Below are 27,865 nucleotides of genomic sequence, written 5' to 3'. Positions count from 1 at the left end.
AAGCACGAGAACCGGAGTCCTGGGTCCAGGCGCGACTGTCATCTCCGTCCTCGGAAACGGGTCTCCATCCCCGGCCAGCCGGGCCCGCAGGCCCCGCTCCCCGTCTCCCGACCGGGCGGGCAGCCCCCGCGCCTCGGGTCCGCGCAGACACGAGGCCGGACCTCACAGCTGGGGCGCCGCGCCCGGGTTGGCGCGACCGCGGGAGTCACGACACGCCAAGTGCGCCTGCGTGGGGCTCCCGCCTGGAGCCGGACATTTCACGCCGCGCCCGAGAGCACCGCGCCTGCGCAGGCCGCGGACCGTGGCCCCGCTTCTCGGGTCCGAGGGGCGCGTAGGGAATGCGCATCCGCGGGGCGGGCCTTCTCCGCTGACGGCTTGCGCGCATCGCGCCTGCGCGGGCTGAGGGCGGTGGCTCCGGCTCGCGCTCCTGCCAGGCACCATCCGCCCCTCAGAGCTAGCGGTGTGGACACTGAACTCAGCGGAGAACGCGGCTGAGGTAGGTCTTCCGTGGGCAGCTCGGGGCGCTGGACCGCGCGTCGGCAGGATACGCCAAGTGAGAGGTCTTCGCTTGGCGGGTGTGTAGCCACGGACGGGGGCCTCCGCCCCATCTCGAGACCACCCGGCTTCTTCCCCACCTCAGGGCTTCGCCCTGAGTGGGCCGATTGCCAGCTCGGCGCCCCGCCCCTTCCCGGGCCCCGCCCCTCCGACACGCCCTTTTCTCGAGCCACGCCTCTCGCGGTGGCACGCCCACTTCCCTTGGCTTCGCGCCCCCTTCACCTCCTCCCCCGCCCCCCGCTGTGAGCCGACGTCATACTTTCTTGCCGCTTACTCCTCCATCGGCGGCATCTATGCCGTTCCTCCTCCTTTCACTCCCCCCTCTTCTCACGCCTCCCCTCATTGGCCACCTGCCCCTCACGATCCTGGGCCACTCATCCCACAGCGCACGGAGCCTGCGTCCCTTTGCAGGACTGGCCTTCACCCGGCCCCGCCCCAGCCTTGGTCCTCAGGGCCGTCTTCCCACCCGCCCGGCTCAGGCCCCGCCCCCGGCCCCGCCCAGCCCTGACCCACCCTGGTCCCAGTGCAGTGTTTTCCAATGAAAATGTAACGTATGTATATTAGTATTTGTAATGATAAACGTCACAAAATAATTATTAGGTCTTGATTGATAAGTGAGGCACGGATTTTAAACAGAATTGAAAAAAACAGCCTCAGTGTCTAGTATGGACCACACTGGCGCTGGAAAAATAAGAATTGAGAACGAGAAGGAAAAGCCTTCGGAAGATGCAGACCTTGGTTGCTGTGAGTGGGAATACTCGGAAGCCGCAGGTAGGGAAGTTTAATTGGAATGAAAGCCAACAGCATTCCAAGAAAAGATTCCAATTTACAGCGCTATGTGTTCAATCAACCCAGTGATGGGACAGAAACTGACAGGCTGCGTTTGGCCAATGGATACGATGAACACCTTGCAGATTGGTGAAGAAAACACACACTTCTTTGAAGTTCATAAATTTTCAGTTGTTTTTGTAACGAATTGCATTTGTAAATTTTACTTCTGTTTCATTCTTTACACATAACACGTTTTATTTCCACGCGGTAGAGGACCTTTTCATGGACCTTAGAAGGGAGGTGAACTCAATTATTGTGCAATGTAACAAATCATTGTCTCATTCCCTCTGTTTTAAAGTAGAAATGGAGAGGAAAATGAAACATTAAAAGTGGCAGCTATGTGGCAGATCCTAAAAGAACTATGGCAACATCAGGTGACTGCCCCGGAAGTGAATCTCAGGTAATTTCCGTTCTGGTCTGTAAGAACCTGTACTTAAACACTGGGAACATTACAGAGAGCCGAGATCAGCCCGGAGTGATAGCGCTTTCCTTGGATTTAGGAAGGTGGCCACCAACTATGGTGCGCTTAAATGCAGGAAATGCAGTGTCTGTAAGGGGTACAGTTGACATTCTGAATTGGGCACTGTAAACATTTCCCACGAACCTAGGGTTCCATTTTTGGTACCTGTGCTGGTAAAGCAAGCACATTTTCTTAGTTGTTAATAAAGTCTCAGGCATAGTATGTTAAAACAGGTCAGATACATTAGAAAAGATTTGTGTACTCATACTGCTTTTTGCCTGGGACACACATAGTTTCATTCAAGTTAGCAGTAAAAAAGTCACCTTAAATTTCAAGGAATATTGATTATGCAAAATTAAACACCAAATGAATTCTCTAATAAATGTTTATAAAGAAATTAATTTCAGGTTTGTGATGTCAAGTTTAACATTTTCTCCCTTGCATTCTAATGGTTGTTGTAATTTCATTAAGGTTAAAAAAAGATTTTTATTGATTTTGAGAGAGAGAGAAGTAGGGAGGAGAGACAGAAAGAGAGAGAGAGAGAGAGAGAGAGAGAGAGAGAGAGAGATAAACATCGGTTTGTTGTTCCACCTGTTTATGCATTCATGGTTGCTTGTATGTTCCCTTACTGGGGATGGAACCTACAACCTTGGTGTATCAGGACGACAGTCTAACCAACTGAGCTGCCTGGTCAGGGCTTGGGTTTTTATATATAGGGATTTTATTTATAGTTGTCATTTTATTTCTTAAAATTAATCATAAAATATTTAAAAAATATTTTTATTGATTTCAGAGAGAGGAAAGGAGAGGGAGAGAGAGATAGAAACATCAGTGATAAGAGAGAATCCCTGATTAGGTGCCTCCTGCACACCCCCTTCTGGGGATCGAGCCTGCAACCCTGGCATGTGCCCTGGCAGGGAATCGAACCGTGACCTCCTGGTTCATGGATCCACACTCAACCACCGAGCCACACTGGCGGGCAATTATAAAATGTTTTAATTCCTTGGTTGTCTCATTTTTCTTTTGAGAAATATAAAAAAATACTTGAACATTTATAGAGTAAGATTGCAAACATCAAGTACATATTGCTCAGAAGTGAAAATTTGTTAACATTTTGTCATGTTTGCTTTAGCATACACACACACATACAGCACATAAAAGAAACCACAGATGAAGTTTATTTCTCAACCCCAGGCCCAATCTTCCTTTGCCTTCAGAGGCAAACACTACTAAGAATTATGAATTGGATATTGTGCTTCTGCACCAGCTTTATACTTTTTATAACTTATCTTCCATCTCTAGAATTTACCTAAATGGTGACATAGTCTGTGTGTCACCTTGCAGCTTGCTTTCCCCACTAATGTTGCTTTGGGGGATTTGTTCTTAATGTGTGTATAGAGGTAGTTCAATCCTTTAGGATGCTCCTGTAGTGTGTTCCTTATAAGAATGTATCACATTCATAAATATGTATATAGGTCTGTGTGTATTAGGTACGTGTGAATCCACGTCCTGCGTGGTTCAGGGTTTGAGATCTGGAGAAGGGCCATGTGCAAATGACAGAGCTGAGACAAGAAATAATAATTTGGAAATATTGGGGGCCAGGTGGGAAGCCCAATGCAAGGGAAAGGACTTTCCTTGTGCTCAGGCCTTGCCATCCTTTTATTCAGTGTGGGATACACCTATAGCCCTTAGGCAGGCAATTTCCAGTAACAGACAGACTATCTTATCAGTAGCGATTTACATGACTATCTGGTCAGGAAGTTGCTTCAGTTACCATTGTCTCGACTGTGACTAAACAGTGGGTGCATAGCTCTGACCTTTGCCAGGGCCCAAGGTTCACCAGTTTTCTGGGTTTCTAGTCCACACCTCTCTGCTAGTGAAGATAATGGGCGGCTTCCCACAGGTATGCATCCTATTTTATTTATTTCCCTTTTGTTGGACACTTGTTTTTCCGGTTCTTTTCTGTTTCAAAAAGTGTTGCAGTGAACATCCTTCTACCTGTCTCCTTGTGCACACGTGCTCTAATAATGGCATTGCAGGATGGAAGGGATTGCATGTTTTCAGTTTTACTAGGTAATGATCAGTGTTCTCCCAAGTGGCTTTACCACTTCCCAGGTCTGCCAGTCGTCCACAGTGCGTGCTAACACTTGAGAGCATCAGACTTGTAAATTTTGGTCAGTCTGATGGGTTAGAAATGGTATCTTGTTATTTTAGTTTTCTGATTACTTGTGAGTCATGATTTGACTTACTGAAATATTGTCATTTAAGTTAACATTGAAATTTATTTCAGTAATATTCATCCTAGTAATATAATAGCACCTTCCATTACAGAACAGATGCCTAATATACACAATTTGTGTTTTATCTCTTTTTTTTCCCTTGATCAATCTTTTTAGGGTTTTATCTTTTCAAAGAACCAGTTTGTGTTTGTTGACTTTCTCTTTGTTCATCTGTTCATTGATTTTTAGCTTTTTATTTCCTTTAGTCTATTCTACTTGAGTTTAATTTTCTCTTTTTATAACATCTTGAGATGGAAACTAGGATCACTGATTTTAAACCTTTCTTCTCTAATATATGTTTTAAAGCTATAACTTTTAATCTCTACTTTAGCTGCCCCTCACTCATTTAAATATGTTGTATTTCCATTATTGTTCCGTTAAAATACTTTCTAACATATCACAATGGAAATTAGAAAGTTGCTGGGCTTTTTAGAAACATACTGTTTTATTTCCAAACACTTATGAAGTTTTATTTATCTTTTATTTAATTTTGGTTTGATTATATGTTGTCAGAAAATATAACATATTTTGTAAATTTCCATTGTTTTGAAATTTATTCACGTCTGCTTTATGGCCTGCCTACTCATACAGGCTTTTTGGCTAATGTTCCATGTGCACTTGCAAAGAATACATATTCTGCAATTGTTGGGTGTAGTGTTCTACAAATGTCATTAAGGACAAATGGGTTACTAGTATTATTCAAATCTCTATGTCCTTTCTGATTTTTTTTTTGTTCACTTGTTCTATCAGTTGCTGAGAGAGATGAGCTTTAGAAATCTTTGCTATAATTGTAGATTGTCTGTTTTTTTGTTTATTTACTTTGGGATCTATGACTTTTTGCTTTATATATTTTGAATCTGTTATTTGGTGCATTCATTTGGATTAGTTTTTGTTTTCTAGATTAATTGGTCCTTTTATTTTTATGATAGCTGTCTCTTTTTACCTTTTAATACTTTCTGCCTTGTATCTATTTTGTCTTATATTAATATTGCTATACCAGCTTTCTTATGGTTAGTGTTAACATGACACACATGCAGATATGTACTTATATTTCCAACCTATCTAATTCCTCATATTTAAAGTGTTTCTCCTATAGTGGTGTCTTTCTTCTTCTGTCAGATAATTTCTGCCCTTTACTTGGAGTATTGAGTCCATTAAAATTTAACGTAATGACTGGTATGATTAAGTCTACCATCTTGCTGTATTTTTTTTATTTTTTTACGTTGCATTTTTCCTTTGTACCTTTCTCCATTTTTGCCTTCTTGTGGATTAGTAACATTTTTTTTTCTGTAATTCTTTCTTATCTCTTCCATTAGCTTTTAAGCTGTATCATTTAAATATTAATTTAGTGGTTACTCAAGAAATTACACTATGAATCTTTTTTGGGACCACTTCACCATGTAAGAATCCTCCAAATTGGTTCCATTTACCAGTCCCCATTTTTTGTGCGACTGTAACAATTTTACTTCTATATATGTTATAAATCCCACAATAAATTATATTGCTTCTTTATACTATCAAAATAGTAAAAAGGTGAAAAAAGTCTAAATGTTCAAAACTAGAAGATTGGATAAATAAGTTTTAAAAATTCATAGAATGGAATACTGTCTGATATTGAAATGTGTTTAGAAGTGTATTTAATAATGAAGGAAAATATTCAGAATTTAATAAGTGGAAAACATGTCACAACACAGAACTGTATGATCCCAATAAACACCCTGTGTGCATGTGTTTAAAGGTACACTTTAGATAAAAAGCCTGGAAGGATATAAATGGGTTAACTGTTTCTATCTCTAACCAGCGATGGAGATTACAGATGGTTTGAATCTTCCACTGTGAACTCCTGTGCTTTCAAAAGAGTCACAGGAAATTCACGGGAGTTACATTTATGTGTAGGAAAATTTGTTAAAAATGTACGTATTGGGACGGAGTCGGTGCAGTGAGCTGGACAGCAGTTGGAGGTTCTGCCACCTTTGGCGCTGTCTTCCAGGCCTGCCCCTGGTGCTGCAAAGTGGAGCTGGGCAGCATGCAGGTCCTTGAGGTGTAAGGCCCTCCTCTGGGTCCTGAGCAGCATGTGTCAGTGGCAGTGCTGTCCAGTGAGGTGACATACCTGGTGCCAGGTCACCAGCTCCTTCCCTAGGCCTTCAGCGAGGCCCATGAGGCCCGTCCAGCGCTGTGTTCAAGCCCCGTGAGGTCCCCACAGTGCGACAGGCAGAGACGGGACTTCTTTCTCCTGGGGCTGGGCATCACTTTCAGATGGTCAGGCTTCATAGACACTAAAAATGCCTCTTTCTTGTTTCTCTCTTTGATGTTCTATTGAGGTTGCACATCATTTTGTACTAGAGATAAGAGGTGAAGGTGGAGTGCAGGTGACACCCCTTAATTCTGCTAGTGAGGATCACCCAATTGTTTGATAAAAACTTGGGTCAGTTGAATCTTCATAAAACCATCCTAATAACCCAGAGCTCCCCCCCACAGCCCCCCCCCCAAAAAAAAAAATAAAAGAAAGAGAAGCCCGTAATAATTTCCTTGTTCTCTCCTTGGCTTTGAGCAGGGGAGAGAAGAACCTGTGGAACACTGTGAACAGCACCTCCCAGAAGGTGTGCACCCCGAGGAGTTTGTGGCCATCGCGGACTATTCTGCCACCGATGAGACACAGGTAGCCGCGTGCATCAGGTCCATGTTCTGTGGATTCCAGCATGCTTGGAATTAGTGAAATGACAGGCAGTTTTTCAGAAAGTCATGCTAAAGTGAAAGAAGTGTTCAAATGTTTAGAGCCACGTGAGGCCTGTGAGTGGTCGATCCTTCCTTCCCAGCCTAACGAATTGTGATCCCAAGCCTGATGTGAAAGACACCTGTGTGAGGAATGGGGGAGGAAGTACCTGCTCCAGTTTCTGCTTGGCAGCCGTGATTAAGAACCTATCCTTGTAACTGAAAAGTAAGGTTATAAAGTAAAAACACCTACTTGAATAGGGCTTTCTTTACTTTGTAACAGGAATTTCCTAGCCGAAGCCTCCAGTCATATCATCGGCTATCCCATAGCTGAGTAACAGTGGAGAGGCTGTTGAGAATTTCTGTCCTAAGCCATTTGAAAATGTTTAATCTTTCTTTTAAAAAATACCAATTAAGCTGTGCTTTTCTTTCATGTAGATAGATTAGCCACAAAAATCTCTAAATCCTGGCGCCATTTTCGTAAGTTGTCACTTGGTATAATTGCCTATTGACTTATTTTTGAAATGCTGGGATTTGGGCCCCAGTGATAGGGGATTTATTACAAAGTCACAGTTGAAATGACAGCTACAAGTTTCTCTTGAATTTTCCCTTCTGCATATGTGTTTCCAGCTCAGTTTTCTGAGAGGAGAGAAAATTCTCATCCTGAGACAAACGACTGCTGACTGGTGGTGGGGCGAGCGCGCCGGTTACTGTGGGTACATTCCAGCGAACCACCTTGGGAAGGACCTGGAGGAGGGTGACCCCGAGGACACCTGGCAGGATGAGGAGTACTTCGGCAGCTACGGAACCCTGGTATTGCTCTCCGATCGCCTGTTCAGCTGGCCACGCTCTAACTTGTCAAAATAATTTCTGGGCTTCCACTCATCTCAGTGAGAGCAGGGCTTGTTAGGCCACACCCTTTGATTCCAGGCTACTCAGCTCTGCTATCGTAGTGTGAAAGCAGCCCCCGCACATAAAGAAGCGAGCATGGCTGTATTTCAAGAAAACTTTATGACACAGAAATTAGAATTTTATATAATTTAAAAAAATATATATATTTTATTGATTTTTTACAGAGAGGAAAGGAGAGAGATAGAGAGTTAGAAACATCGATGAGAGAGAAACATCGATCAGCTGCCTCCTGCACACTCCCTACTTGGTATGTGCCCGCAACCCAGGTACATGCCCTTGACCGGAATCGAACCTGGGACCTTTCAGTCCGCAAGCCGACGCTCTATCCACTGAGCCAAAACGGTTTCGGCAAGAATTTCATATAATTTTTATGTGTCATATTCTTGTTTTGATTTTAAAAAATCATTTAAAAATGTAAAAGCCATCCATAGCTTGCAGGCCATACACAAGCAGGTGGTGGGCTGGATTGGCCCATGGACTGTAGTGTTAGTTGACTCCTGGTTTAGGGATATTATCTGAGCAATGAGATTATGAACTTTCTCAGTATTTTAAAAAAGTTATCAATTTTACTTTAAAAAGAAAATAGAAAAAAGATATACTGGGTATAGCAACAATAATAATAATACCTCTAAATAATTAACATGTTAGTCTGTTTTTTTTTCAATATGGATAAAGACCCATAATCCTATGGTCCAGACAACCCAATTTATATTTTAAAACTAGATCAAAACTGATACTTGCAGATCGATTGTTGAAAACCTAATGTGGAGTGAAAGAAGGAAGACATCAAAGAACAGTTAACATTTGATTCAATTATATAAAATTAAAAGGTATTGTTTATGATGAGTATACGCAATAGCGAATCTCTGAAGGAGATCAGGGTCCTGGTTGCTCTGAGGACCTGAAAGGTGCTGTGGGTCATCGGGGTCTCTGATCAGCAAGGCTGGGATGGGAACGTTTGGGTGCTAGCAGTGTTCTGCTGTTGGTTGCCCTGTAACTGAATTTGATAAACTTTTTGTAGGTATGCCATATTTCACAATAAACAATGCTAAATTCAATGAAGAACTGTTGACATATGTACAGTGACGTGGTACATAATGATGTTTCCGTCAATGATGGGCCACGTATGTGATGGTGGTGTACCATGCGACCTAGGTGTGCAGGGGGCTGAAGCAGCACACCCTTCTAGGTTTGGGTTGGTGCACTCTGTGATGTGTGAACGACAAAATCGCCCAATGCATTTCTCAGAAGGGATCCTGCGCATGACTGCATGGTTAGAGCTTTCAGTCTCTTACGAAAGACATAATGAAATCCAGAGTCTGGGTCCTCACCCGCACCCTAGAGAGGCCACTGTACCTTGCGATTCCTCTCAGCTGCAGTGCCCATGCTTCCTCCAGGTCTAAGCTACATCAGTTTTAGTTTTTTAAACATATAGAAAAGGAATATTCCACACACACTTTTCGCTTTGCTCTTTTCACGTAGCTATGTTATTTTGAAGGTCTGTCCTTTATATCAGCTACAGAGCATTGTGTTGCTTATAAAAAGACCATGTTGGTAGACTGTGCTTAGTTAATGGCTTTTTATCATGACAAGCAGAGCTGTGATGGATGTCCTCCTACACGAATACTGCTAAACTTTGCTAGAATTTCCATTGGGTAAATTCATAGGGTGTGTGCATGTTTTTTACTTTGGTGGATTTTGCCAATTTGCCTTCCCAAAAGATTTACTGATTGTACACCCACCAGTGGTGTGTGGATACTTATTTCACTACCACACAGCATCAAAGGGAAGCAATTTTTTAAAATTTAAATTCTTTATTGTTTAAAGTATTACATAAGTCTCCTTTTCCCTCCTTTGACCTCTCCCCGACTGCTCCTACCCCTCAGCACATGCCCTCACCGCCCCCTACTATCTGTGTCCATTGGTTTTGCTCATATGCACGTATACAAGTCCTTTGGTTGATCTCTTACTCCCTCATTCCCTGCCTTCCCTCATAGGTTGGACAGTCTGTTCAGTGTTTCTGTGACATTGATTCTATTTTTGTTCATCAGTTTATGTTGTTCATTATATTCCATAAATGAGTGAGATCATGTGATATTTATCTTTCTCTGACTGGCTTATTTCGCTTAACATAATGCTCTCTAGTTCCATCCATGCTGTTGCAAATGGTAAGAATTCCTTCTTTTCTATACCAGCGTAGTATTCCGTTGGGTAGATGTACCACAGTTTTCTAAGCCACTCATCTGCTGATGGGCACTTAGGCTGTTTCCAAATCTTAGCTATTGTAAATTGTACTGCTATGAACATAGGGTGCATACTAGTATATCCTTTCTGGTGTTTCTGTTTTCTTGTGATATATTCCTAGAAGTGGTATTACTGGGTTAAATAGAAGTTCCATTTTTAATTTTTTGAGAAAACGCCATAATGTTTTCCATAGTGGCTGCACCAGTCTGCATTCCCACCAGCAGTGCAAGAGGGTTCCTTTTTCTCCACATCCTCACCAGCACTTGTCATTTGTTGATTTGTTGATGATAGCCATTCTGACAGGTGTGAGATGGTACCTCATTGTTGTTTTGATTTTCATCTCTCGGATGATGAGTGACTTTGAGCATGTTTTCATGTCTCTTGGCCTTCTGTATGTACTCTTTTGAAAAGTGTCTATTTAGGTCCTTTGCCCATTTTTTGATTGAATTGTTTATCTTTCTTTTGTTAAGTTGTATGAGTTCCCTGTAAATGTTGGAGATTAAACCCTTATCAGAGATAACATTGGCAAATATGTTCTCCCATGCAATGGGCTTTCTTGTTGTTTTGTTGATGGTTTCTTTTGCTGTGCAGAAGCTTTTTATTTTGATATAGTCCCATTTGTTTATTTTCTCCTTAGTTTCCATTGCCCTAGGAGCTGTATTGGTAAAGATGTTGCTACGACAAATAAGGGGAAGCAATTTTTTAAAAAACCTTTATTGTTGAAAGTATTGCATATGTTCCCTCCGCCCCCTTGACCCCTCCAGGGAAACAATTTTTTATTTTAGAGGTGAAATATGGTATCATGCTTTTGATTTTCATTTTTAAAAGTGAGAATGATGAGCTTTTATATTTTACTAGAGGCCTGGTGCATGAAATTTGAGCATGGGTAGGGTCCCTAGGCCTGGCTGATGATCAGGGCTGATCTGTTGGGCCACTGGCGGGGCGATTGGGGGGTTCCGGCTGGCACCCGCCTTGGCCAGCCTGGTGCCACTCGCTGCCACAAGTCACCTCCCTCTTCAGGGCAACCAGCAGGGTGATCAGGGCAGGGGGAGCCTGGGGCCTGCGGGCTGGAGGCAGCTCCTGCGTTGAGGTTCTGCCCCCTGGTGGTCAGTGTGTGTCATAGAAACTGGTCATTCTGCTGTTCAGTCAATTTACATATTAGGCTTTTATTATATAGGATTGGCCTTTTGTATTCCTTTTTGGGAAAACTTTCATACAATTTTCCCATTTCTCTTTTGATTTCTGTTGGTTTAAATGTTAAATAAGCAGTTTAGCCTGTATTTATGTATTATACTTATCTCTTGCCACTCTTTTCCCCCATGAAACTTTTTATCTTTATGTAGTCTAATTTGTCTTTCTTTTCTTTGTGAGTTTTAAAGACCTTCTTCACTGCAAGATTATAAATATCATATATATATATATATATAATCTATATATATAAAAGGCTTATATGCAAAGTGTCCCTTCGGGAGTTCAACTGAGAGACCAGGAGTTCGATTGCTCATTATGACATGTGCTGACCACCAGGGGATGGCGTGGAACGAAGGAAGGCCCTGTCTGGCAGCTGGCAGCCAGAAGGAAGGCCCTGATTGCCGGCCAGACCTTGAGACCCTACCCGTGCACGAATTTCATGCACCAGGCCTCTAGTCCTATATAATAAAAGAGAAACATGGTAATTGGCGTACCACCGCTACCCTTCCCATTGGCTAATCAGTGAGATATGCAAATTAACTGCAAGCCAAGATGGCGGCCAGCAGCCAGGCAGCTTGAAACTAACATGAGGCTTGCTTGCTTCAGTGACAGAGGACTGCAACGTTACCCGCCTGCCTTGCCGGCCTCTGAGCCTGCAGTTTCAAACATTGTAACAAATATAGACACTAAACAAAACCCCAGAAACCAGCTTTCAGCCACTGGGATCTCAGAGCTGGAGTTGATACAGAGTTTCAATTATAGAACCGAAACAAACCAGATACCTCCTTTCAGGAGTGGAGGCCTAAGAGCTGGAGCCTCAGAGCTAACGCTGGCCCAGAATAAAAAGAAAACGAAAAAAAGAAGCAGTTGGGAGCTTCAGTCCCAGCCTGAAAACAGCCCTCAGCCCCTCACCCAGACTGGCCAGGCACCCCAGTGGGGACCCCCACCCTGAAGGGTGTGTGACCAGCTGCAAACAGCCATCATCCCCTCACCCAGGCTGGCCAGGCACCCCAGTGGGGACCCCCACCCTGATCCAGGACAACCTTCAGGGCAAATCAGCCGGCCCCCATACGTGCACCAGGCCTCTATCCTATATAGTAAAAGGGTAATATGCCTCCCAGCACCGGGATCAGTGGAGCTGTGAGGCCTCCCGGCACTGGGATCAGCGTGCCCAAACCCCCTGATTGCCCTGCGGCTCTGTGTGTGACAGGGGGCGGGGCCACAACCTCCCTATCCGCCCTGCTCTGTGTGTGACGGTGCGGCGCCCCAACCGTCCACGGGCCCTGCTCTGTGTGTGACGGGGTAGAGCCATAACCTCCGCATCGGCCCTGCCCTGAGTGTGACAGGGGGCAGTGCCCCAACTCCCCTATCGGCCCTGCTCTGTGCATGACAGGGGGGAGCTCCCCAACCCCCTGATTGACCCTGCTCTGTGCGTGAAAGGGTATGGAGCCCCAACCCCCCTGATGGGCCCTGCTCTGTGCGTGACAGGGGGCAGCGCCCCAACCCCCTGATTGGCCCTGCTCTGTGCATGACAGGGTATGGAGCCCCAACCCCCCTGATGGGCCCTACCCTGAGCGTGACAGGGTGGCATCACAACCTCCTGATCCGCCCTGCTCTGTGCATGACAGCAGGCGGCACCCCAACTCCCCAATTGGCCCTGCTCTGACCCCGACCAGGGGCTGCACCTAGGGATTGGGCCTGCCCTCTGCCACCTGGGAGCAGGCCTAAGCCAGCAGGTCGTTATCTCCCGAGGGGTCCCAGACTGCGAGAGGGCATAGGCCGGGCTCAGGGAACCCCCCTCCCCCCCGAGTGCACAAATTTTTGTGCACTGGGCCTCTAGTAAATATATAAAAATCTTTCTCTTAGAACTTTTGTGATTCCATTTTTTACAATGAAATAGTTAAGTCACCTGGAATTTACTTGTAAAGAATAAGGAAAAATTTCGACTTGATTTCCCCATAAATATCCAGCTGTTCCTGTATCAGTTATTGAACCTCATTTTCTGTTGATGTAGAAATGCACATTTATCTGTTAAATTTCTAGGATCTTTCTGGAATCTGTTGTTTCATTGATCTGTTTATTTCTTCTGTAGTTCTAGATGCTTTTCATTATTGTAGCTTTTTAACCTTGGGAGAGCTAGGCCTTGAGCAGCTTTTATTTTTTAGCATTGTCATGGCTAGCTTTGGCTGTGTATTTTTTAGAAACAAATTTTGTTATCATTTGTTGTGTCCTCTCCTCCCCATGCCAAATTATTTGGCATTTTAATTGGTATTGCATGAAAGTGTACATTAATTTAAGGAGAAGTGACAACTTTGTTTTATGCTGACTCTCCCCATTTCTTAAGCCTTGTTTTATGTCTCTCAGAGTTTTAAGGTTTTGATAATACAAGGTTGTGTACCTTTCTTGTTAAACCTGTTCCTTCTCCTTGCACCGCCCAGCGAGCCAGGTGAGCGAAGAAGCAGACGTGGACCCCTAGCAGGCAGAGCAGGCGTCACCCTCCTGATCACGGTTCCCACCGGAGACAAAAGGAACTGGAGATGTTGACAGACCAGCCACGATATTTTTTATGTATTGTTGTTGTAGACGGATGGGTGGAGCATTCTGTAAATATCAGTTTGGCCAAGTTGTTTGATAGTGTTGTTCAAGTCTATGTCCTTACTGATTTTCTGTCCATTTCTATCAATCACTGAGAGAAGGGTCTGACCATCACTGTGAATTTGTCTATTTCTTGTTACATTCTGTTGGTTTATGCTTTGTGTATTTTGAAGCTCTGTTTTTAGGTACAAAAGTATTTAGAATTATATCCTCTTGCTGAAGTGGATCCTGTGTTATGAATGGATCCTCTTTGTCCCTGGGAACATTCTTTGCTCTGGATGTATTTTTTCTGATATTAATGCTGCTACCCCAGTTTCCTTCCCCTGGCACCAGCACACCCTCGCATCCTAGCTCTGACTTTCTCTTGAGGTGATAGCTGCCGGCAGGATAGCTGGGTCTTGACTCCACTCTACCATCTCCCTATGTCCGTCCCTTTGTTTTTGTGAGGAGCCGAGGTGGGCTTGTGAAGGCCCGTTCAGACCTCCTTTTTGTCCTAACAGTCTGGGTGGCCTGGCTGTGTGTCTCCCTCTAAGCGATGCTGTTTGTAGGCTGGGTTTTCTGCAGCTCAGTTAAACAACAGATTCCAGAAAGATCCTAGAAATTTAACAGATAAATATGCATTTCTACATCAACAGAAAAGGAGGTTCAATAACTGATACAGGAACAGCTGGATATTTATGGGGAAATCAAGTCGAAATTTTTCCTTATTCTTTACAAGTAAATTCCAGGTGACTTAACTATTTCATTGTAAAAATGGAATCACAAAAGTTCTAAAAAAAAAAAGATTTTTATATATTTACCAGAGGCCCGGTGCACGAAATTCATGCACAGGGATGGGGCTGTGGGTGCAGCCTCTCCAGCAGTCAGGGCTCTGACTGACATCTAGCTTCATGATCCATCTGGAGGAGTCTTCCTCTACCTTCCTGGGCATTGGCCCAGTTCCCAGGGGGTGTGTCCTTGAGTTTCAGATGTTTTATTTCCTCTGTACATGCCTGAGAGCCTTGAGCTGAACCCCCAGGGATCAGTAGGGTTGTCACCTCCCTCCAGAGCTACAGTTTCTACTCTCTTCAAGCAAATGAGGGACAGATTTATGTGTGGGAGTGACTTTTGGGCCCTGTGTGAAGAGGATTCTGGGGTGGGGCCCTGTGTTTCTCCTCTAGGATCTCTCCCGATGGCTTGTCCACGCCCTTTCTTGGTGGGTACTCAGCCAAGTTGTATCTGGTCGGGAATGTGGCAGTTCCTTTTGTCTCTGGTGGGAACCGTGATCAGGAGGGTGACGCCTGCTCTGCCTGCTAGGGGTCCACGTCTGCTTCTTCGCTCACCTGGCTCGCTGGGCGGTGCAAGGAGAAGCTGCAGGCACCTCACTGAGGCTGAAGGAGTCCAGAAACTTCCAGCTTATTCCTTCACTGTTTACTCTTTCTCTGTTGGCATATTTTAGTCTTTTGACTGCTCATGTGTTTACATGTGGGGTTGAGAAGGTTAACTTAGGCCCCCATGTTCCACCGTAAACCACAGCTCAGTGCAGCTCTAATTATAGGCAATGACTCGCACTCTGCTTTTCCTGTAGAAACTTCACCTGGAGATGTTGACAGACCAGCCACGAACAACTAAATATCACCACGTGATCCTGCAGAACAGGGCGTCCCTCAAAGACAAAGTGATTCTGGATGTCGGCTGTGGGACCGGGATCATCAGCCTCTTCTGTGCACATTATGCGCAGCCCAGAGCAGTGAGTAGGAACGAGTCTCAGTGACATGTCCTTCGTGTACCAGGCATCGTGTTGACAAAGTTGGCAGCATATCCTTGCAGGCTGAGTCGGTCAGAGGGCATGACACTGGTTAATGAGCCACAAACAGCACAGAGTGTGATAGGACAGATAGGAAATGTCCCGGTGAGCTGCATATGGTGTGTAGCTTTTTGAAATATTTATTTCCCTTGAATATAGAAACACATGCATCCCACATGTATAGGTCACTGTCCAAGTGTCGTCCCTACCCTGAGCAGTGGCTACTCGGCAGGGACAGGACAGACCTCACTCTCTTTCTTTAAAGCATGCCTGGGCTGTGCAGAGTTGCAGCCCCTTGCACAGGCAGATGTTAAGTCCTAGTGTACAGGTGAGGCTGCAGTGCAGGGACCACCTGAGTTCAGATCCTGTTGGAACCAGGACATGGTGCTCAGGACCCTCCGTAGAGAACCTGGATTGAAATGATGTCAGAAGCCACTGGTATCCTGAAAGTCGGGCTGTCCTCAGATGAGAGCCGAGAACCTCCTGCGTCAGTTAGGGATTGCTGCTGCTTGAACAGGAGCTGGGTTCTGGCCTTACCCAGCGGGCCTTGGGGCAGGCGGCCCTGTGTGGCTGCAGAGGCTTCTGTTCACCTGCGGACCCAGGTCTGTTAGGTAGAAGGTGGGGTTAGAGTAGGATGCAGCTCCCTCCCCGGGGCTCCATCTGTACAGGCAGCACACTGGCCCTTCTGCCGTCGGCACACTGCCTTCCTGCTGTCCCTGCCGTTTGCCCGATTCTCCGATGCAGGTTCTGACTCAGCCGAGGCGGTGACAGGCTGAGCAGTGCCAGCACATGCACTGATGGTGCTTCTGCCCCATGCAGGTGTACGCAGTGGAGGCCAGCGAGATGGCCCAGCACACGGGGCAGCTCGTCATGCAGAATGGCTTCGCCGACATCATCACTGTATTCCAGCAGAAGGTGGAGGACGTGGTGCTGCCGGAGAAGGTGGACGTGCTGGTGTCCGAGTGGATGGGGACCTGCCTGCTGGTAAGGGCGGGGCAGTGGCTGGGCTGGTCTCTGGAATATTCTTCACAAATCATGATTAATTTTGACGTTTTCTCTAAGGTCAGATGTAATTGATTTTTTTATATGAACGTTGGTCTAGTGTCTTATTTTTAACTGATTAAAAAAATGCCTTTATAAGAATCTGGTATTCTTTCCTTCATGAGTGATTTACATAAACTCGGTTCTTTTTGGGAACCTGGGAATATCCAGTGTTTAATGTACAAGGCTGATTTTTAATGCAAGCAGCGTCGTCGTCTCTTTTCCCAGCAGCCCCCTGCTTAGCGGCAGTGAGACCTGGCCTGGTGCTCCCTGAGTCTCCCAGGTGGGAGTGGACAGTTTTCTGGTTATATACCCCCCTCCCCTGCACAGTGCGTTATGTGCTCACAGACCCTGAACTTGGAGGCCAGTGAGAGGTGTGGGAGCTGGGCCTACGTGTCTCCCTCTCCTTGGACCCTCTGCCCAGCCCTCTTCTGGCTCAGGATTTAAGACATTGTAGTGAAACACCCCAATCTGAAATTTAGCATCTGTAAAAATCCAGAGAAATAACATCTGGGTGACTGTGAGGGGAATGTGGCTGGTTTCCAGCGAGAGATCCGTTTAAGTAAGTGATGCTACTAGTTCTTATAGCTTGTAAAGATTGGGGAAAAGCCAGCCAATGCCATTGGGCTGTAGCCCTGTTGAAATGATGTCTGAAGATAAAGTGTAAATAGACTCAACATCCATGATATAATTTGGCTTATTAATAACATCTGTGGATTCCTAAGATTATACATGGGGGGCAAGGGACTCACTACACCGATAACCCATAAAGTGGACATTGGCCTCTGCCCCCCAAACACCAGTTAGTGTTTATTGAGTTCCTCCTGGCCATGGGGACATGGGGAGCCGGCCTGTGGTGGAGATGCGCCCACATGCCCAGTGCAGTTAGGGGATGCCTGGCTGCCAGCATCCAGCTCTGCTACTGGAGGTGGGACAGTGTGGGAGACATGAGGAGGAGGGGGGGGGAGAGAGAGAGGAGGATGAGGGGGAGAGGGAAGAGAAGCGGGGAGGAGAAGAGAGGAGGGATGGAGCAGCCTCTGGCAGGGGCAGTGGCCTGGATTCAGTGTCCCTGTGATCCAGTGGTGGGTCGGGGTAGAAGCTGGGTTTAGGTGCTCTGTGCATGTGTTAGGCTGCCAGCTGCGGTCCAGGACTTTTAAGGAGTGAAGTAGAGATCAGTCACCTATGGGATTCCTCAATGGGACTGCAGTGCTGGTGAGGTCTTCAGGGTCTGGGGGTTGAGGGAGGGGTGCTGGGGGTGTCAGAGTCGGAGAGGGCAGTTAGGGTCCATGGGAGGTTGCAGGGGAAGGGGCCAGAGAAGGGGAAGACTAGAGGAGGTATTCTGGGGGTGTTGGCAGGGGCCCACTGGCCGGGGGGGTGGGGGAGGGCGCAGGGCCTGGTGAGTTCCCTGTCCTCTGGAGCCACTGACAGGTTTGTAGTCTCTCAGACAGAGGAGGCCAGATGGGGTCCTGGGACTTGCTGGTGGGGCCCAGCAGGGGACAGCTGGCAGCTCCATTCTAGATGCAGATGCAGGTGTGGGTTTCAGGGAGGGAGTGTGGATTCCAGGTGGGGCCTCTGACTGGGTTGGGGGAAGGGAGTGTGGATTCCAGGGAGGCGGTGTGGATTTGGGGGGTAGGAGAGAGAGGGCATGGACCCTGACTGAGCGCAGGAGTGAGTACAAACTGGGTGGCACCAAACTGAGGACAAGGACCCTGGAGCAGGTGGAGAGCCTTGGGAGGCCTGGCTGCTTTGTGCAGGTGCCTGGGGACATCCTATCAGGAAGGGTCCCTGTGGGGTCTCGGCCTGGCCCAGGGTTGGTGACGCTGATACAGAGAGGTTGTGAATTTGGGAGCTGTCACAGTTTCACCCACCTGTAATGTCCCCATGTCCTTAGGCAGAACCCGCTGTTCTCTGCAGCTGCCCCTCTCCTGCGCTTCTTGCCCTCCTGGCATCCTCTTTGGGTTCCCGGCCTGTTCTCAGAGCTCCTCAGACTTCCGGTCCCCAGCCTCTCCCGCCCATCTTCCTACTCTGTTGTGATTACAGTGATGAGACAGAGAGATCATGGGACAAAGAAAATTCAGAATCAAACCCCAATATAAATGCATTTAGTTTATAATAAGGGGGAGGGGTTTCAGTCACTGAGGCAAGGATGTGTAATTGTCTGAAGATGCTGCTGAAACAATTGATTGTTTTGCAGAAAATGGTTAGGTCCTTCTTCCCACCGTAGGTTAAAATAAATCCCAGATGGGTTACAGAGTTAAGCATTTTTTAAGTGAACATAAAACAATTGTTCAGAATTTTATCTGATGTTAGGATGGGAAAGTCTTTCTAAAAGCAAAGCCCATAAAGAAACTATAGGATAAAGTGTTTGACCAGAGATGTGTCCTTTATAATAACCAACCTATAGATTATTAAAAGTAAGTGGAACTGAAGAATTGCAGCTTATAAGACAAAGGGCTAATATTCTTGTTTCATAAAGAGTTCCACTAGGCCAGTGGTCGGCAAACTGCGGCTCAGCAAACCTCAGCTTGCGAGCCACATGTGGCTCTTTGGCCCCTTCAGTGTGGCTCTTCCACAAAATACAGGCTCTTCCACAAAATACCAACTTCTGCCCATGGGCCACGAAGTTTCAATCGCACTGTATGTGCGCGCCCGCACGTGGTATTTTGTGGAAGAGCCACACTGAAGGGGCCAAAGAGCCGCATGTGGCTCGCAAGCCGCGGTTTGCCGACCACGGCACTAGGCAATAAGAAAAGCATAAGATAAATAACTCCAGGTAGGTGGCCAGGGGGCATGAAAAAGCACAAGATCAGACATATGAATGTTGTTTAATGTCACTAGTAATCAAAGAGGTAACTTAAATATTTTTGAGATATCAAATTGGCTGAGAAATCACCTAATATCTGATGATAGCCAGTGTCATTGAGATTTTGGGGAAACTGTCAGACTCTTATTGGCAGTATAGATTGATATAGCTTTTTGAAGGAAAACAAGGCATTGAAAATATTTAAGTGGTATTATTCTGGGATTTTTACATAAATTTATGCTAAAAAATGTATATGATACCATTTAAAATGTAAGAAAATTGGGAAAAGTACAAATACTAGTAACTGTGGCAGTCTACTATATAAGAAAATATTCTGTGGCCATTAAAAATTAGGCTTTAGGAAGATTCTTGATAGATTCTTAGAGAAAAGTTAGTGATAGTTTGTTGGTTTTTAAAAAACCACTAAAAGATAATTGCTATAGGATTCCAGTTTTGTTTGTAAAATCACATGTGGCAATGACCAAGCTTCAGGTCCAGGCGAGATGGGGTAAGCATGTCGTGGTAACTACTGAGTGACGGACCGAGGTGGGACGAGAGTGAAGGTTTAGTCTGACCGTTAGCCACGCCCAGTTCTGAATTCTAACTCAAAATGATGTGACCTCAACCCAAGCTGCAATAGGGGGTGAGCATTGATGTGTGGGTGTAAGAAATCCTCCGAGACCTGTTGGCTGGCAATACTCTTGAGGGTTAAGCTGGTAAAGATCCCAGACCGTCCGGATGTGCAGACACTGGCCTCAGTCACCATGTCTCCCATGTGTCTCTCCCTCCCATGCAGTTTGAGTTCATGATTGAGTCCATCCTGTACGCCCGGGATGCATGGCTGAAGGAGGGTGGGATCATCTGGCCAACCACTGCCGCACTGCACCTCGTGCCCTGCAGCGCTGACAAAGACTACCGCAGCAAGGTTCTCTTCTGGGACAACGCCTATGAGTTCAACCTCAGCGCTCTCAAGTGAGTGTCCGGGGCTCAGGCGCCCGCAGGCACATGTGGGCCCCCCGCAGTGTGAGCTGCAGGCGTTTCTAGGCAGAATAATGTACTCTGTTACAGAACTTGCCACAAAACTATTTAAATTTACTCATGTGCCTACGAATTTTGTGTGTTGCCTTTAAAGCCTTTAAACTGATAATAGCTGTGATGGGAATTGCACTGTCTTCTGCAATCTAAGGTCCCAAATATAATGGGAAAAATAATGTAATGTTTACAGACGAGGCCTTTATAAATGTGTGGGCCAATAAAACACATATACATGTTCCCACGAAGAGCTATAACTTTTAAATAAGGATCAGAACATTTGATTTCCTGGTTTTTAACATGACACACTTGCACAGTTGAGCTTCAGGTTTGATTTCCTGGTAAGGCCTTCACATTGCCATGCTGCCTCCTCGGGGAAGGATGGCAACGTAAGCTGGCTGCTGCTTCTGAGAGTGCCAGGGTAATTAAGCCCTGGGAGTTAGGCGAGGGCCCTTTGTCAGAAGCTGCAAGAAACTTCCATTCTTGTAGCAAGGGCCAGGTGAGCCTGGATGCCTGCTAGACATGCAGATGGGGAGTAGATGGCAAGACAGGGGCCTCTGGGCCTTTTGTTTTTTATTAAAAAATTGAAGAAAAATAAGTCTCAACTGAAGGTCACTGCTGCCAATTCAATGCCAATAGGAGTCCCCAACTTGGGGTGCCATACAGGAGAGACTTGATTTAGTAAAGCAACTTGTCTGGGAACACAGCTCCTATTGCAGCTCAGTTTGCCAACCAGGGAAACACAGCCATAGCGATCCACTGAGACAGAGGGGAGGCTGGCTTATATAGAGAGAGGTTTCTGCCCCCCCATCCTTATTGGTCTATTTTCATGTAAATGAGGAATCCAGATTTGTAGTTTGATTGGTCCAAATAGCACTGTTCTGAGTGGTCAGCTCCATGAGTTCTAATTAGCCAGTAAAGACACAAATGAGAATAGAATTGCACAGCTCTCGTTGAATGGGGCAGTCTTCAGCCCTTTGGTTGAGTTTCAGTCCCAGGAGCGCAGTGCTGGAGGCTGCTACTTGTCCCTGCACAGTGCATGAGGGGCCCCTGTAAGCAATGACTGCTAGACTTTGGTTCTGTATTTGAGCCCAAGTAGCCACAAGGAGCTCTTAGCAGGTATATTCTTCCTGGGGTTGACAATAGTAATGCATATGAATGAAATCTTTCTTAGTTAACACTGGATTATTGCATCCTCAATCCTGACCCCAAAAGGAATGGAGGGGCAAGGTCTGACAGAGTTGTTCTGTAGTTCATCTAGGAAGGGCTGGGTAGGTTATGAAAAGAGCAGTGAGGAGGTTCTTATGCTGCCAGGTATTAACGTCTATGATAGGGTCGTTAAAGCAGTTTGATTCTGCTCCCAGAAAAGACAGAGGAGCAGAATAGGACAGGAAGCTGCACAGAGCTGTAGGCTATGGAAGAGGTGGGCGTGAGGGCAGGCAGCCAGTTATCCCGGGACAGGTGATTGTCCCTTCTCTCACACCACACATTAAAACCTAATTCTGTGTGGATTTGAGAGTTTTGTGTTAATATGCCATATATTTTTAATCCTTATAAGTGCATACTTGTTTTTATCATCTGATAAAACTATTAAAATATGTACATATAGTGGAATCTTTATTAAAATGTTTACCTTTATTTGCTATTTCAGAAGTTACTGCTGTCCTTAATTTTTGAAACATTTCTGTGGTAAATAACTGATTACTTACTGGCAAACACAGGGTTCAGCCTGTGAAATGGAATGTTAGGGAAGGACATGCAAAGGGCTGTGCAGGAGGTCCAGCGGTGTCTCCTGAGAGTCAGGCCCAAGAGGGTGCCTTCAGTCCTGCTGATTCACTGCATTTATTAAGGAATAACCTAGAACAGGAATATATTTTTTATTTGCTGTATAATAGAAGATCCATGAAAGGTATTTTATAATAACACTAGAGGCCTGGTGCATGACATTTGTGCATGGGGGGGCAGGGTTCCTCAGCCCGGCCTGCGCCCTCTCACAGTCTGGGACCTCTTGGGGGTTGTCCAACTGCTGTCTTAGGCCCTCAGGGGGAGTGGGCCTAAGCAGGCAGTTGGATATCCCCCAGGGGTCCTTAGCACTGCTGCAGAGGCGGGAGAGACTCGCTGCGCTCCCCAGCCGTGAGCCCAGCTTCTGGCTGAGCAGTGCTCTCCCTGTGGAAGCACACTGACCACCTGGGGGCAGCTTCTGTGTTGAACATCTGCCCCCCGGTGGTCAGTGCGTGTCATAGCAACTGGTCGTTCTGCTGTTTGGTCAATTTGCATATTAACCTTTTATTATATAGGATAGATTCTAAAAAAAACCCCCACACACTGTACCCTGTGTATCCTGGGTATATGGTGAAGGTTGCTTTCTGTGTGTTCAGACCTTGTGAAGAGGGCAAAAGGGAAGTGCCTCATTGCTGCACTCTGGCTGCTTGGTCTGTGCAGATGGTCAGGGGGAGGGACCCACTGCTGCACTCAGGCTGCCTTGCCTGTGGGGAGGAGGGTCAGGGGGTGGGGAAGGGCCCAGAGTTGGGCTTTCAGGGCTGCAGACAGTGGTGTAGAGTTCCTGCTAATACAGAAAAGAAAAGGCATGTCCTGTTGTCACGTGTGTCCGAACCTGAGCTGTTGGTGATGGCTTTGAGTAATTGCTCTGACCTTTTTCCCAGATCGTTAGCGATTAAGGAGTTTTTTTCGAAGCCCAAGTATAACCACATTTTGAAACCAGAAGACTGTCTCTCTGAGCCGTGCACTATATTACAGCTGGACATGAGAACGGTGCAGATTGCTGAACTGGAGGTGAGGCTGTGTAATCGGTGCACACACGTGGGAAACTTGTTATAGAAAGAAACAGATTTATACGCTTTTTGCTATTGATTTTCCCATAGTCTTTTTTTCTTATGGTCTATTCTGATTTTCTTTTATATGTTTACATTATTTTCTTTCTAGTTAACCTCTTTAACATCTTCCATTATTTTTAAAGATTTAAGTTTAATATCAGCATCTTCAGATTCAAATAAATTATATCCAATTTCATGATGGAATTTAAAAAAATATTTTTTAAAATTGATTTCAGAGAGGAAGGGAGAGAGAGGGAGAGAGATAGAAACATCAATGATGAGAAGGAATCATTGATTGGTTGCCTCCTCCATGCTCCACACTAGGGATTGAGCCCACAATCTGGACATGTGCCCTGACCAGGAATCGAACTGTGATCTCCTGGTTCATAGGTCAACACTCAACCACTGAGCCACACTGGCTTGGCTCATGATGGAATTTTAACAAAAATTTTTTTCTAAGTGTTTTTAGCTATGCTTGACAAAATTTAGTTCTTTCTTTTACTTACCTTCTCTTGTCATAAGGGCATATGTAGGTTCAGTACCATCCCTTTGGGGAAGACAATGTTTGAACACAACCAACCATCCCTCACCAAACCCCAACTGGGAATTAGATGGTAAATCAGTATGCAAACTGAAATTTTGAGGTTTAAATTAGTTTCAGCTACAATTGTAGAGACCCAGCCTTGAACTTTCTATGCAAAGAACTGAGAAGAGAAGGTATTCACGAATTTTGGGGCAGAAAATTAGGCAAATGATGCCCAGATTGCTTGAACCCTTTTCTGATTATCTGCTCATTTGAATTCACAATGCAAGTTTTAGTATCTGCTTTCCCTAGGAGGATATTAGGGAATGGTTTTTTGACGTGTCCAGTTAAACTAGCAGGTGACAGGTTTGTTTCATAGTTGCAGAGATGGGTGGTACCGGCAGTGCGGTGGGACCTGTGAAATGTGCCCAAGCGGAGGGAGAGGTTGCCAAGTCTCGCTCAGAGAGAGCTGAGCCACGGGCCTGTGCCACGGGCCTATGAGCCACGTCCGTTTTCTTTTTGTTTGGCTGATCACAGACAATGAAAGGCGAGCTGTGCTTTGATATCAAGAAAGCCGGCACGCTGCATGGATTTACGGCCTGGTTCAGTGTCCGCTTTCAGAACCTGGAGGAGGAGGAGCCACAGCTGGTGCTGAGCACGGGACCATTCCATCCGTGAGTGTCTGCTCCTCCCGCTGGCGCACCGGTGCCCATGGAGCGTAAGGGTTTGCCTTCAAGTTAGTGGCCTGACAAACAGCACGACAGAGTCATGAATTTAAAGATCTAGTAATAGTGAACGTTGACTTAAAATCTCTCTAGACCAGCTGACCCTGGGCTGGGGAGCTGCGATGTGGAGCCAGGTGTGCAGTGGGTGGGCGCCGGGGCCCAGGCTGGTGGAGGTGAGTTGGGGTCTTGTGCCCCTACTCGCCCCTGCACTTGGCTTCCTCAGGCTGCTCCTGGGCCCCCTGGATGAACAGAGCGGGGCTCGGGGTTGAGCAGGCTTTGTCTTCTCAGTTGCTCTAAACGCTGCTACAGCTTTTCATTTTTAAGTATATTTTTATTGATTTCAGAGAGGAAGGCGGTGGGGAGAGAGATAGAAACATCAATGATGAGAGAGAATCAGTGATGGGCTGCCTCCTGCACACCCCACACTGGAGATGGAGCCCACAACTTGGGCATGTGCCCTGACTGGGAAGTGAACCGTGACCTCCTGGTTCATAGGTCGACCTCAACCGCTGAGCCACCGCAGCCGGCTGCTACAGCTTTTCATAGTTAGCAGCGTTCTAGGGGTGTTTACTCAGACTTTGTTGCCGAAGGCAGATGTTTCCTGAGACACAGCGTTTTGTGGCCGCACACTTGTGCCCACACCGGGGGCCGACGTCTGCTCATGGTGCTGACCCAGCAGCCCGTGGAAATGCGGCCTTCGTGGGGGCTTTCAGTAACTGCCCGGACACGCCCTCAGGCTCAGGGCTCAGCTAGGAGTGAGCAAGGCCGAGGGAGGGGAGTGGTTATGCTGTTGAGGCCTGAAGGACCCAGCGAGTGAGGCCGAGAGCTGCTTGCCCAGAATGCCCTGTGAAGGTTGCAGGGCTAGGACTGCAGCCAGTCCTCCGGGGGCCCGGCACAGATGCGAGCGCTCACCTAGGAGCCAGTGGTGAGCGCCGTGTGCCTGGGCCCGTCTCCACCTGAGTGTCTGCGGTGGGCTGTCTACACGCAGGCGGTAGCAGGGACAGGGTGGCGGTGGGCCTGGCACAGCCAGAGGACTCAAGCTCGTTGAAGGGCCAGGGAAAGAGACCCCCATGGTGGCGGAGGGAGGTGGCCCGAGCGTCGCCTCAGCTGGGCATGATCTGGGGCCACATTGGATGGCGGGGAGAAGACATGTCAGGGGATGAGCCTGCAGAACTTAAAGGGTCCCAGAGTGTTACTGTTCCCCCCAGATGTCACAGTGTGTTGTACGCAGCAATCTAACGTTCACAGAAATAGCGTGTTTTGGACAGTTACCTCAGTGTGTATTTCTTCTTAGCTGCGGAAACTAGAACCGCGGGCATCAGTGGCTCAGAGAAACAGCTGGGTGACTTGGGGTGGACACTGGCTGTGCCGGGATATGGAGGCCGAGTTGACCCTTTGAGGGGCTGGGGAACAGGCACCATACGGGGATCCCGTGTCTGGCCATGCGTCCTGAGCACCCCAGTGTCCCCGGGGCCACCAGGGTGAGCCGCCCTCCCCACTCCTGGGATCTGAGCAGTGTCCAGCAGCCGTGTCCTCGCTGGGCTGTGTCTGCCCTGTGGAAACCCTAAGAGTTGGGCCCAGGGAGGGCTCCAGTAATGCCACCCCTGTGTCTTGCAGGACCACCCACTGGAAGCAGGTGCTGTTTATGATGGACGAGCCCGTCCCCGTCCACGCAGGGGATGTGCTCACAGGCTCGATTGTGCTGCAGAGAAACCCAGTGTGGAGGAGGCACATGTCCGTCGCTCTGAGCTGGTCCGTCACCTCCAGACAGGACCCCACGGTGCAGAGAGTAAGCTATTCAGCTGTGAAGGCGTATGTTGTGGTGCTGGGCGGGGGGTGGGCCGGCGGTGACCACCGCGGCGGACGCTCCCTGCCCTGGCCAGACACCACGGCCACGCCTTGTCCGCATCGTTTTCTCATTCCCATGATGGGCAGTGGATGCTGTTATTTCCAGAACAGGAAACGGAGGTGCAGGCAGGTAAGTGGTTTGTTCTGTGACATAGCTGGTCAGTGAGAGGAGACCCAGACTGGCTGGGGCCGCCCCTCTGTGTCCGGGAGCCATGGGTGGAGAGAAGGGGCCGAGGGCTGGGCCATCGTGCAGCCTGGCACACACTTGGTGCCCACAGGCGCTGGGTGTGCAGCTGTGCGGCGTGAGGGACATGGTCTGACCAGGTGGCAGTTTGAGGACCGAAGAGCCATTGTTCCCACAAGTGAAACAGTGCAGTTGGCGGGCCTTACGCTTCAGAGGCCATTGAGAAATGGATTCTCTTCTTCAGACCTGGGCTTAATGTAGGAGGGAAAAGAAAATCATCACATGGTTTCCCATTGTTTATTTTTAAAAAATGTATTTTTATTGATTTCAGAGAGGAAGGGAGAAGGAGAGAGAGAGAAAAAAACATCAATGATGAGAGAGAATCATTGATCAGCTGCCTCCTGCAAGCCCTCTACTGGGGATGGAGCCTACAACCCAGGCATGTGCCCTTGACTGGAGTCGAACCCGGGATCCTTCAGTCCACAGGCCAACGCTCTATCCACTGAGCGAAACCCACTAGGACTCTCATTATTTTTGATTCCTGTTTTGTGCTTTGCTTTTCGGTAACTTTATGTTAAAAAGTTTGTCATTTAAAAAAATTCTGCACCTGAATGCCATTCTCTTGTCCAATATTAAATTATTACTAGGAAATACTGCGTGTTAACCAAACTTTAATGATTAGCTATTTGATTGACTTGTTTTCTTTGTCTTTTTCAGGTTGGAGAAAAAGTCTTTCCGATCTGGAGATGACAGTTGAAGTTCTCTTTGGGAAGCAGTGTGAGCTTGTTGGAGGAAAGCAGAGCGAGGAGCTCACACCCGATGCGAACACTCCTTCTTGTGAAACCTGCGGACGCTCACTCTGTCTTGCAGGCGGTCACACCCTTCTCTGTGGCCCCACGACAAATGCTCGGGCTGCCCCGCCAGTCACGGCCCGTGTCTGTCCTCTAGAGGTAGCTGTGTTTCCAGGTGTCCACAGTGCTGTCCACAGTGCCCACCTGTGGACAGGCTGGGGCACAGTGCTCCTAAGCTAGGTCTAGTTCCGCACTCATAGGACGCGCGTCAACCTTGTTCTCCTGTGAAGTGACTATTCGTGCATCATGTGTTACTGGTGTCCTTACTGCCCTCAGTTCATCCACTCACCATGCAGAACGTGGGGTTGCACAGAGCCGTGCAGGACCTGGGGTGGCAGTGCATGCGCTGGGCTCTGCATGAGGTAGTACCTTGTAGAGATGTCTTCCAAATAAATCGTGTTGGCACATAGTACATCTCAATAAATATTTTTAAATAAACGAATGTTCGTGTAGATCCTA

At 47.0% G+C, this 27,865-nt stretch overlaps 1 protein-coding gene across 11 annotated transcripts; it reads left to right on the top strand.

Annotated features, from left to right (window-relative positions):
* Window positions 1–27,865, top strand: PRMT2 (protein arginine methyltransferase 2). 11 transcript variants are annotated; one of them, XM_036349358.1, is made up of 11 exons: window positions 14–496; window positions 1,688–1,786; window positions 6,680–6,784; window positions 7,468–7,650; window positions 15,347–15,508; window positions 16,385–16,549; window positions 20,206–20,381; window positions 23,105–23,234; window positions 24,336–24,472; window positions 26,141–26,312; window positions 27,273–27,450. In XM_036349358.1, exons 2-11 carry the CDS (start codon window positions 1,748–1,750, stop codon window positions 27,303–27,305), a joined length of 1,302 nt encoding a protein of 433 aa, XP_036205251.1. In that variant the 5' UTR covers window positions 14–496; window positions 1,688–1,747; the 3' UTR covers window positions 27,306–27,450. The 11 variants fall into 11 exon arrangements, 9 of the variants coding, with proteins under 9 accessions (XP_036205252.1, XP_036205254.1, XP_036205253.1 ...); XM_036349357.1 differs by lacking the exon at window positions 24,336–24,472 and having other exon boundaries at window positions 8–496; window positions 1,685–1,786; window positions 27,273–27,865; XM_036349356.1 differs by lacking the exon at window positions 24,336–24,472 and having other exon boundaries at window positions 9–496; window positions 27,273–27,865.

Source organism: Myotis myotis, unplaced genomic scaffold (assembly GCF_014108235.1).
Source record: "Myotis myotis isolate mMyoMyo1 unplaced genomic scaffold, mMyoMyo1.p scaffold_m19_p_2, whole genome shotgun sequence".
In the NCBI taxonomy this organism is placed as follows: domain Eukaryota; kingdom Metazoa; phylum Chordata; class Mammalia; order Chiroptera; family Vespertilionidae; genus Myotis; species Myotis myotis.
Note: the sequence above shows the minus strand (reverse complement) of the source record. Positions and strands in the feature narration are given on the sequence as shown.